This window comes from Galeopterus variegatus, unplaced genomic scaffold (assembly GCF_000696425.1).
Source record: "Galeopterus variegatus unplaced genomic scaffold, G_variegatus-3.0.2 Scaffold231, whole genome shotgun sequence".
NCBI lineage: Eukaryota > Metazoa > Chordata > Mammalia > Dermoptera > Cynocephalidae > Galeopterus > Galeopterus variegatus.
This window is the reverse complement of record NW_007726342.1, coordinates 478,036-490,444: the sequence shown is the minus strand read 5'-3', so window position 1 is coordinate 490,444 and position 12,409 is coordinate 478,036. Positions and strand designations below refer to the sequence as shown.

General features: G+C 41.7%; 1 protein-coding gene across 1 annotated transcript in view; it reads left to right on the top strand.

The window, feature by feature from the left end:
- LOC103585333 (coiled-coil domain-containing protein 170-like) overlaps positions 1–7,239 on the top strand; it is a 49,367-nt gene extending 42,128 nt beyond the window's left edge. The window contains exons 8-9 of the mRNA XM_008566258.1: positions 995–1,092; positions 6,873–7,239. Coding sequence (XP_008564480.1) covers positions 995–1,092; positions 6,873–7,239 — 465 coding nt within the window. The remainder of the gene's footprint in view (positions 1–994; positions 1,093–6,872) is intronic.
- Positions 7,240–12,409: the final 5,170 nt, after the last annotated feature.

The window sequence follows — 12,409 nt, the reverse complement described above, 5'->3', positions numbered from 1 at the left end:
TTTGTGTTCTACACCACTGGAAACTAGCTGTACCCTCCTCTGAAGCCACCTCTGCTGGTTTAGGATACTTATTTCCCCACTCATATGCAAATTGAAGTCTGATAGTCTCTAGCTATATTATAGGCATGATTTATAGGTGGTTTTTATTTGTTCTCCTTGCTGATCATTGGAGCATGGGTGGAGCATTTAGGGTACTCCTATCATATAGCAAATTGGAAGTCCAAAAAGTAATTATCTTATGGATGAAAAATAACAAAACAAGCAGCAATAAAATTAGGTTTANTTTTTATTTGTTCTCCTTGCTGATCATTGGAGCATGGGTGGAGCATTTAGGGTACTCCTATCATATAGCAAATTGGAAGTCCAAAAAGTAATTATCTTATGGATGAAAAATAACAAAACAAGCAGCAATAAAATTAGGTTTAGTCTACAAAAGTGTAAAAATAAGAAAAAATCTTAAAATTCAAAGGAGATTTTACATAAAGAATTCTTGTAACAGAAGAGACCTTTTTGTGTGTGTGTGTGTGTGTGTGTGTGTGTGTGTGTGTGTGTGTGTGTGATGGGTAAGGGGATTGCAACCCTTGGCTCGGCGTCATCCGCGCCCAGCGCAGCACTCTCCCGAGTGAGCCACAGGGTTGGCCCAGAAGAGACCATTTTGGGGGGGCCTGCCTGTGGCTTACTCGGGAGAGTGCGGTGCTGATAACACCAAGGCCACGGGTTCGGATCCTATATAGGGATGGCCAGTTAGCTCACTGGCCGAGCATGGTGCTGACAACACCAAGCCAAGGGTTGAGATCCCCTTACCCGTCATCTTTTAAAAAAAAAAAAAAAAGAAGAGAACATTTTTCCAGCTTAATAATACTGTTTGTGGAAATCGTTACATTTAATGAAGAATGTTTAATAAGACCTAATTTCTAGTATCAATTTCATCATATGTAATAAATGGGTGACCCAAACTAATGACATATCTTTATTTGTGTGGTGGTCTTTGTAGCTTATTGACTTTCGAGAAACTATATTGAAGATATTGGGATTTAACATGAAAACAGCAGACAAGGAAATCATCAATCAGCCCAGAATCCTTGCTGCAATGTAAGAGACTCACTTACCTTTCCTCTCGATTGTCCTTGGCCTAGTAAAAGAGGAAAGGTGGGGGACACCCTGCCCAGAGCCTCTACTTACAGCCCAGCCTGCTAAGAACCATATATATCTTGTTCAGGATTCCCCCAGGGCTATAGCCCAAAGGTCAGTTGCCTGCCATAGTCTTAGCACATGGGAGCTGGTAGCACTGTGCTACCCCATGAGCCAGGCAGGCCATCTCCCCCTACCAGAGTACCCATCTGTATTAGTCCATTTCTGTTGCTTATAACAAAATACTTAGAACTGAGTAATTTATAAGAAAATGAAATTTATTGCTTAGTTTTGTAGGCTGGGAAGTCCAAAGTCCAGGGAACATTTATGGTGAGGGCCTTCTTTGATGGTGCTTTACAACAGTGCAGGGATCTCTCATGGTAGAAAATGGTGGAGCAGAAAGAGAGACTCTCATGTGCTCTCCTTTTAAAGCCCTGAGAACAATGCTCCCTGACTACCATTATTAATCCATTTGTTACAGCATGGTCCTATAATCTAATCACCTCTTCAAGGCCCCACCTTTCAATTACCATAATAGGATTTCCCACCTTCTTTATACTGTCACATTGGGGACTAAGTTTTGTGGGGACATCAATCCACAGCACCTTCTCTGAGGAAATGTGAGCACTACCAGTTCCTAGAATGAAGCATGAATAAAATGCATTGGAAATTTTTCACATAAGTCTGTTCTCTCCTATGTTTGGCATTTAACTTTTCTTTGTAATAACCTTGTTCTGTAACATTATTTACAGTCTAGTCTGGATTGTTACTTACAATATATAATAATTATCTAATTTAATTATTAACTGTATTTTAAACAGGATATTAGAAACTTATGTTCTTGGCTGGAATATTTATATCCATAGTTAACAGCCTTTTTCTAGAATGAAAAATTTATTGGATATATGCTCCCCCTTAGGAATCCAGGTAAAGTTATATTCTATAGATTGAATCTATCTTATTTGATTAAATGAGAGTATGAAAATCAGATATGAAATATTGAGGGGTAGGAGGGTCATTGAGAGTTCTTGTAAATGTGCAATAGTGTGTATTGTGTTTTTTATTTTCCTAGTATTTAATAGTCCACCAGCATTGTCCTAATGATAGGCTGATATCTAAATTAATGGGCTACTTTTTAAATAGTATAATTTCTAATTTATTGAATTTAAAATAGGAAACTGCTCACCTTTGAAGTTTTATTTATTTATTTATTTATTTAATTTTGGGGGGTGGGTGGGCAGATGGCCAGTATGGGGACCAAGGTAGTTTTAGGTTCACCCAAGATGTCCTCTGTGGGAACAGGACAGAATCTGGACAGGTCTGTGGGACCCAATGCCTGCTGTGGTCTTTTAAAAGGGTCTCCTGTTGGGTTTAGTTTCACAGAGCTCTTCAGCGTGGGAGGGATCAGGTTGCTTTAAATCTTACAGAAGTAGCACTTTGAAACAAAATGATTATCTTGAATACTCATTCAGGGAAAAAATGAAAATCATTCCTCTTCTAAATGGTCACCCTCATTATTCCCAAACTGTGCCAAGATACCCAGGTATACTGCAGGGATCTCAGCATGCATGAAATATTTCAGATTATAAAGAGAAACACTGTGATATTTGACAGCTGTCAGAAAAGTACATAAATACTAGCTCCAAGTAGTTTATAATTTCAATATTAGAACATTCTTTGTATTAGTTCTATTAGTTCATTTTCTGTTGCTGATAACACGATACCTGAAACTGGATAACGTATAAGAAAATGTTTCAAGTTTTATTTATTTATTTATTTATTTATTTAATTTTGGGAGGTGGGTGGGCAGATGGCCAGTATGGGGACCAAGGTAGTTTTAGGTTCACCCAAGATGTCCTCTGTGGGAACAGGACAGAATCTGGACAGGTCTGTGGGACTCAATGCCTGCTGTGGTCTTTTAAAAGGGTCTCCTGTTGGGTTTAGTTTCACAGAGCTCTTCAGCGTGGGAGGGATCAGGTTGCTTTAAATCTTACAGAAGTAGCACTTTGAAACAAAATGATTATCTTGAATACTCATTCAGGGAAAAAATGAAAATCATTCCTTTTCTAAATGGTCACCCTCATGATTCCCAAACTGTGCCAAGATACCCAGGTATACTGCAGGGATCTCAGCATGCATGAAATATTTCAGATTATAAAGAGAAACACTGTGATATTTGACAGCTGTCAGAAAAGTACATAAATACTAGCTCCAAGTAGTTTATAATTTCAATATTAGAACATTCTTTGTATTAGTTCATTTTCTGTTGCTGATAACACGATACCTGAAACTGGATAACGTATAAGAAAATGAAATTTATTTCTTACAGATTTGGAGGCTGGGAAGTCCAAGGTCCAGCGGGCACATCTGGTGAGGGCCTTCTTGGTGGGAACTCTCTGCAGAGTCCCTAGGCAACGTTACATTATGATATGGCAAAAATGGCAAGAGCAAGTTCAAAGATCTCCTTATAAAGCCACCAGTCCACACCATGATAATCCATTAAACCGTTAATTCATTATTCCGCGAATAAGTCAATCCACTCATGAGAATGTAGTCTTCATGATCCAATCACCTTTTAAAGTTTAAGGGGCCGGCCCATGGCTCACTTGGGAGAGTGTGGTGCTCATAAAGTTTAAAGACCCCACTATTCGACACTGCCATATTGGGAATCAAACTCCCACATGAGCTTTGGAGGTGGCAAACATTCAGACCACAGGGCTTTTCATTCCTTTCGATGACATTATCTTTTCAATGAAAGATATGTCAATGAAAACTGCCCAGGGCTTCTGAGGACTTGTAAATTTGTTAACAAGTGAGGCCTAGCTGTCCTGCAACCATGGGGAAAGAGGCACTCTCCCCTGACTCCAGAATCCTTGCTGCAATGTAAGAGACTCACTTACCTTTCCTCTCGATTGTCCTTGGCCTAGTAAAAGAGGAAAGGTGGGGGACACCCTGCCCAGAGCCTCTACTTACAGCCCAGCCTGCTAAGAACCATATATATCTTGTTCAGGATTCCCCCAGGGCTATAGCCCAAAGGTCAGTTGCCTGCCATAGTCTTAGCACATGGGAGCTGGTAGCACTGTGCTACCCCATGAGCCAGGCAGGCCATCTCCCCCTACCAGAGTACCCATCTGTATTAGTCCATTTCTGTTGCTTATAACAAAATACTTAGAACTGAGTAATTTATAAGAAAATGAAATTTATTGCTTAGTTTTGTAGGCTGGGAAGTCCAAAGTCCAGGGAACACTTATGGTGAGGGCCTTCTTTGATGGTGCTTTACAACAGTGCAGGGATCTCTCATGGTAGAAAATGGTGGAGCAGAAAGAGAGACTCTCATGTGCTCTCCTTTTAAAGCCCTGAGAACAATGCTCCCTGACTACCATTATTAATCCATTTGTTACAGCATGGTCCTATAATCTAATCACCTCTTCAAGGCCCCACCTTTCAATTACCATAATAGGATTTCCCACCTTCTTTATACTGTCACATTGGGGACTAAGTTTTGTGGGGACATCAATCCACAGCACCTTCTCTGAGGAAATGTGAGCACTACCAGTTCCTAGAATGAAGCTCTCCATGACAGTCAAGGTGCTAAGGTGTGGCAGTATCTGAAAAAAACCACATTCTGAGCACATTAAAGAAAACATCTTCTGTAAGTACAAAGAGGCCTTAGTTTGTGTTAGCAGGAACTGATTTGTTCAACCATGGGGCAATGTAAAAGGTTAGCTGTGTTAACTTTGAGCATGCAGGGGACAGAAACCCTTTAAGTACCTGAAACAGTCTTTTCTAGAAATACTTTCAGTCCTGATGACCAAATAAATCACTGCCATGCTCTTCTTCAGTAATTGGGTTTGGATTTAAGGCTTTAGATAAGTGGTTCTCAGTCTTCTAAATGCATCAGAATCACTTGATGAACTTAAAAAAAAAAGTTTTTTTGGATGCTGGCCAGTATGGGAATCCAAACCCTAGAACTTGGTGTTATGATACTATGCTCTAACCAACTGAGCTAACCAGAAAGATTACAGTTCAGTTACTGTGGTATAGAGCTGATGTATGGATATTTTTTTAAAGCTCCCCAAATGTATGAATTGATAAAATTACTTTGGAAAACTGGCAGTGTATTAGTTTCTTGTTGCTGTATAAAATAATTATCACAAATTTTGTAGCTGAAACAATACAAATTTATTATCTTACAGTTCTGGAGATCTCACTGGACTAAAATCAAGGTGTCAGCAGAGCTGTGTTCCTTCTGGAAAGGGGAGAATCTGTTTCCTTGCCTTTTCCAACTCATAGAGGTTGCCCATGTTCTTGGCTCATTGCCTCCTTCCCCCATCTTCAAAGCTAGGAATGCCAGGTTGACTCAGTCTTTCCCACATTACTATTTCTCTGGTTCTCCTCCTCTTGCCTCTCTCATCCCCACTAAAGGGCCCTTGTGATTAAACTGGACCCACCTGGACAATTCAGAGTGATCTTCCTATCTTTTTTTTTTTCCTTTTTGTCTTTTTTCGTGACCGGCAACGGATTGCAACCCTCAGTGTCGCACCCGTACCAGACCGGACCGGCAACGGGATCGCAACCCTCGGTATTGCGCCCGCACCTTGCTCAGCCAGTGAGCGGCCGGTCTGTATGTGGGATCCGAACCCTCGGCGGGAGCGCCGCCGCGCTCCCAAGCGGCGCACTGTAGCAGTGCGCCACCGGGCCGGCCCGATCTTCCTATCTTAAGGTCATCTGATTAGCAACTTTAACTCCCTCTGTAACCTTAATCCCCACACCCACCCCTCTTTTTTCCCTGGCTCCTTGCCTCACACCACATTAATTCCCTTTTGCCATGTAACTTAATGTACTCGGAGGTCCAGGGATTAGGACACGCACATTTTTCAAGAGCCATTTACTCTGCCTACCATAGTTAACATCCACTAAAATTGAACACATGCATGCCTTATGAACAGGCAATTCCATTCCTACATATACATGTAACAGAAACGTGTGTATTTTATTAAAAGACATTTACAAGATTATTCATGGCAGCATTGTTCATAATTGCCCCCAAAAGGAAACTACCCAAATGACCAATGGTAGTGTAAGAATGGCAACCAGATCCATTAGTTAAGCACTGAGATCTCCTTTGGGATTGGACAGGAAGAGGTCAACGGAAATATTGAATTTTCTGAGGGGCCAAACTAGCCACTAGGGCCAGGACTAGGGAGATGACGAATAGAGAAAAGCATGGGTTGAGGAAAAAGGGCAAATTTACGGGATTCCACTAAGCAAGTGGTTAAGACTCTAACGTGGGCACAGAAGAAAAACAACACATTACAAGTAAGGGAACACTAATTAAAATAAATGTGAATTTCTCATCATAAAGCACAGAAGCCAGAAGACAATGGAAGAATAATTTTAAAGTGGTAAAAGAAAAGTACTGTCAGTACAGAATTCTAAATCCAGTGAAGGTATTCTTCAGGAATGAAGATGGAACAAAAGATGAAGAAAAGCTTAAAGAATTTGCCAACGGCAGTGGAAACCTTCTTTACTAGCCTCACAATTTTTCTGTAAACCTAAAATTGTTCTATAATTAAAAAATATATATATTGTTTTCAAAAAAGACTCAAACATGGTGGGAAAAGCAGTGGGCTGTAAGGAGACCTTGGTTCTTGTTGAAAATCTGTCACTAACCAGCCTTGTAACCCTTGATCAAGTCCTGGCACCTCTCTGAACTCGAATTTTCTCTCTCTCAAAATTAGGGAATATGGCCTGGATTTCTGCGTTCTGAATGTGGGGTTTCAGGTAGCCCCAAGTACTCTGGCAGAAACATTTTTCTGGTCAGATAAAGGAGCTTGTTGCCCCAGACAGACAGGAGCCGGGAGCACATCTACCAAACACATTCTGTCCGTGGCCCCATTCCTCAGCTGCAAGGCTCCTGTCTTCAGGAGTGGCAGGTTGAGATCAGTCTCCTCCCACACCGCAACCCTACTCAGAGCCCTCGCCTGCAGTCCGACACACCTTAACCGCCAGTACGGCTGCTTACGCGGAGACCACCTTCCTGTGAAGGACTCCGTTTCAGAATTCCCACTGTGGACCCAGCGAAATTTCCTCCGCAGCAGCTCCTGACAGCCCAACCCACGCGCTTAGAAAAACCCAGGGAGCCCGCCCTACTGCGCATGCGCCCCGCTGAACGGTGCTGCACGTGCGCCAATCGGTGGGGAAAAGTAAATGGGTGGGGCAATTAAACGTAGAGAGTTGGCGGGAGAGGACGGAGAAAACGTGGAGGAAGTCTGTGATAACTGGCTGGCTGAAATGATTGGCTGGGGGAAAAGGCTAGTTCGCGGAGCGCCTTTTTACGGGCAGGGAAAGTCCGCTGAAGATTGAGCTGCAACAGACTCGGGAATCCGGGCCTTGGTTCCAGCCAATCAGGGAGCGGAGAAGAAGGGCGGGGCCGGATCGGGCGGTATCGCGGGGAGACAGTTTCGCCGGCGCGGGAAGCGCGTCTCCGCGACCCGCCTGGGCTCCTAGGTCGCGTTGCTACGGGCTGAGGGGGCCCGCCTTCCCCGGAGGGTTCTGGGTGGGGGCGTGTTGTGGGCGCCGGACTGGACAGCAGATGTTGGACCTGGGACTGTGGGGTGGCTTCCGACTTTCTCACATCCCCATTCTGACTCGGAGAATCTGGGATAGCGCCCACAGTTGTGCTTTTAAAATCCCCTCAGGTGAGCTGGCCTCTTAGCTCATTTGAGAGAGCGTGGTGCTGACAACACCAAGGTCAAGGGTTCGGATCCCTATGTGGGCCGGCCGGCAAAAATAAAATAAAATCTCCTCAGGTGAGCCTGATGTTCAGCCAAGGTTGAAGCATCAGCCCGCTGCGCCCCCACTGAACTGGAAGGGGTGTCGCAGCTGGAGCGCGCGTGGCTCCCTCGGTGTCTGGGCCCCCTGGAGGTTTTCCAGGCTTAGGGAGGGCCGGCAGCTTGGCGAGTCTAGGTTGTGCCTGCTCCCCTGCAGCAAACCAGGGGATGGAGAACGGACGCGGGCCTTCCGCAACCTAGAAGCCAGTTGACCATCAAGGCGAACACTCCCTCCCCGTAGGCGTCCACCCTGGAGAAGAAATGGGATTAGGCCTTTGCTTGGTGAGCCTGACATGACAGGAGGACCGGTCCGATAATTTGCTTTCTCTGGCGGAGGAACCCGGCTCAGGTCACAGCGAAAAAAAAAAAAAATTAGTGGTTGCCAGGGATTTAGAGGGAAGAAGGCATGAATAGGTGCAGCACAGACGATTTTTAGGGCAACTAAACTATTCTGTATGATACTGTGATGATGAATACATGACATTATATATTTGGCAAAACCTATAGATCTGTACAATACAAAGGGGGAACCCTAATGTAAAACTGAGTTAATAATAATACATCAATGTTGGGTCAAAATTGTAACAAGTGTACCAAACTAATGTAACATGTTAAAAATAGGAGAAACTGTGGGTGGATGAGTGGTGTTTATGGGAACTACCTGTAATATCCGCTCAATTTCTCTGTAAGCCTAAAACTGCTGTAAAAATAAAGTCTATTACTTAGAAGGGAAAAAGACTCAAGAGTAGTGGGAAAAGCTATGAGCTGGAAGGAGATTCTCTGTCCCTAATCAGCCTTGTAATCCTGTCAAGTCTTGTCATCTCCCCATTGTATGAGAAGAGGAGTACAACTCAATTTCTGAGTTCTGACTATGGTGGTTCAAACAGCCCCAAATACCCTTTCTCCTGGCAGAATACCGCCAGCAACTGCACTTTCGGGAGCAGAGTCAGGACGGGAATTGTCGGGGCCCCTAGGGTGGACTATTTCAATGGCAGAGTTCATTTATTGCACTGGTTCGTTTTAGTTTATTGTGGGGCTTTTGGTACTTTATTTCAAAATTTTGACGATATTTGATAGTAGCCTCATGTGGAATTAGAGGATCTTTTTTGTTTCATTAACAATTTTATCGAGGTACAATATACATACCATAAAATTTACGCATTTAAGTGTATGATTAAATGATTTTTAGAATATATGCAGAGTTGTGCAACCATCACCATAATGGAATTAGGGAATCTTTGACGATTTTTTTTTCTAGTATTGCCATTACCATTCTCAAAATTTGCACAAGTGGACATTTGAGGGATACAATGTAACATAGAACCTCTGAAAATGTACACTTAAATTGTGTGATACCTGAACAAGTGAAATTAAGAGGAGAATTGAAGCAGATGTTCTGGTAAATTGCAGGGAATGAAACTTTTGTGTCTTGTTTATTACTAAATCGATATTGTCCATTTCAAATGTCTTGTATGTTGAGGAATATGGCATAAACCCTGTCTTAGAGATGAGGAGATGGACTTTGAAGGATAAGTTGTCTAAAGCTTCATAGCCGTGGTTGGCTGAAGCCCCCAACCTGGATGCTTATTTTTAAATTTGTTGCCTTTGCCATCTCAACAGTCTGGTTTTCAACTATAGTATCTATGTGTGTGTGACTTGTACAGTCCATTCATTCACTGAGTAAATTCTTGAGTGGCCACTGTGTGCCAACAGCACTGCTAGAGATACCCTAGTGAATCAGATATGGTAGTGAACTCTTCCTGCCCTCAGCTCATCTGGTAGGAGAGATAAGGATCAATTAGAGGAACTGTAATTTTAGAAATTTGAGACATGCTATTTTTAGAGATTGAAACATGCTATTCTTTAAAAATAGGCAAGCTAACAGGATTGGGAATGGTGGTGGGAGGCAGGATCTGACTTGAAAGAAATCTTAATGAAGAGAAGACGTTTGGGTGTAAAGAGAAAAAGAGGAAGCAAGCATGTGGTTTGAGCAACTGGAAAGATGGAGTTGCTGTATACTGAGTTGAAACAAGGTGACATTGTGGAAGGACAGAGTTTTAGGGATAAGATCATGAATTCAGCTTTAGATGTTTCTAGATACCTCACCTCTTAGACACCCAAGTGGAGATATGGCATTTAAATCCATGAGGTTGGATGGAATACTACCGAGGGAATAGGTTCAGGTAGAGAGAGGACCAAGGACTGATCCCTAGTGTTACACTTCTCACTGTGTAACAGAGACAAAAAAAGGATTATTCAAAGCACCATGAATGTGATGAGAAGCTGGAAGGGTCTGTAACCCAGCAACTCCCCTGTTAGTAGGAGAACACTGGGTATAGCCCTGATTCAAAGTTAGTTTCTGTTTTTATTGTAAAGATAAGTTTCACAAGAAAATTCAGTTGATTCAGTCATTACAAAAGGACACAAGGACATGGGCAGTGTTACAAAAGTTATCTATGGCTAAGTATAGCTTAACAATGGAAACTAGTAACATCAGTGAAATTAACAATGTGACATTCCAAAGTACAATTAGTGAAAAGCTAAGTTGGTCAAACTGGCTCATTATCTAAAGCATAACCTCTTCTTAAGCGAAAGTTACATTCTTATGATAAAATCTGAGTACAATTATCTCTAAAGTTTCCCCCAACCAACAGCTTACCCCTAGCAAACATTTTTTTCACATCTTTCCCTTCAGCAATTCTTAAAATCTCTTAACAGAATCAGTATGACAACCACCAGTTAGCTCTAAAATCATTAAAGTATACAATCCCATACCTAAGCAGTAATTAGAGTTGATTAGATGGTCTGTCGCCCCTTGGCTGTAGGCTATGGCTTACTAACAGAGGGCTTTTGCCCCATATATGTATTTACCTAAAAACCCTATTCTAAAAATCAAATGAGAATCAACATTATTTAATTAGAATTGATTAAATGGGCTTTTGCCATGCTATCTGTAGACTTTGGCCTCCTGCCTGAGGGCTTTTGCCCCATAACCCTATTCTAAAATCAAATGAGTATCAAAATTTCTAACCCTCCACACCTAGGACATTTCAATGCTTAGAATTCAAGGAGATGAGGAGCAACCAGAAGGGAAGATTGGAAAGGAGAGTCCAGTGTGTTAGGAAAACCATAGAGTATACTAACTTCAGAGACAAATGAAGAATATGTTTTGTGGAAGAAGGGGTAATTAACTATGTTAAATGTTATAGATTGATCAGGGCTGGTGGGTTAGCTCAGTTAGAGGAGGGGTTGTAACACCAAGGTCAAGGATTCAGATCCCCTTACTGGCCAGCTACCAAAAAAAAAAAAAAGTTACAGATTGAGCAAATAAAATGAAAACTGAGAATGGCCCATTTTAATGAGAATAGAAATATATAAAAATCTCTTGATACAAAAGTTTATACTTGCAGTTAGTGCAGAACTATTTTCTCCTTTTTATGGAAGTATACATTTTTTCAACCTTTTCGAAGGACAGTTTGATATTATTTACAGTTTAAATGTGAGCTTCCTTTGAGCAAGTAATTTCACTTGTGGGAGTTTGTCCTACAGAAATATTTATACATGTACACACATATATAGATATAAAAGTGTTTATCACAGCATTGTTTACCATTATAAAAAATACGAATTTCTATCAAAATGAATGCAGTTGTTAAAGGGAAGATATATGTATAGATATGGAAGATAGCTGCTGTAGACTGAATTGTGTCCCCCAAAATTCAGGCGTTGAAGCCCTAACCCCCAACATGATGGTATTTGGAGGTGGAGCCTTTGGGAAGTAATTAGCTTTAGAGAAGGTCATGAGGGTAGGGCGCCTATGATGGCATTAGTGTCCTTATAAGAAGAGAGACCATAGGAAGACACAGTGTGAAGGCGGCCATCTGCATGCTAGAAAGAGAGTCCTCACCAGGAATGGAATTGGCTGACACTTTGATCTTGGACATTCTAGGCTCCAGAACTGTGAGAAATAAATGTCTGTTGCTGCAGGCCATCCAGTCTGGTATTTTGTTAAAGCAACCCAAGCTAAGATAGATAACTTTGTTAAATGATAAAGTCAGGTTATTTAATAGATAACCTAGATATCTAATATATAGTATAATTCCATTTATCTTAATATATCACAAGAGGTCTTTCTAGTTATACTATGAAAAATTATTTTCTTATTTACCATATTAGTCCATTTCTGTTGCTTATAACAAAATACCTAGAACTGGGTAGTTTATAAAGAAACAATAATTATTGCTTACAGTTTCAGAGGTTGGGAAGTCCACAGTGTTGATTAAAATGATCGGAGATGCGAAGGAAGACACAGCAGACGAGATGCAGGTGAAGAGCGGGGGGCTACTGCTCTCTCAGGCAAATAGCACCGACCCAGCCGCTGTTACAGCTTTTATTACATTTAGCAAGCTTGTGCATGCAAGATAAGCATTAATGCATAAATTCTG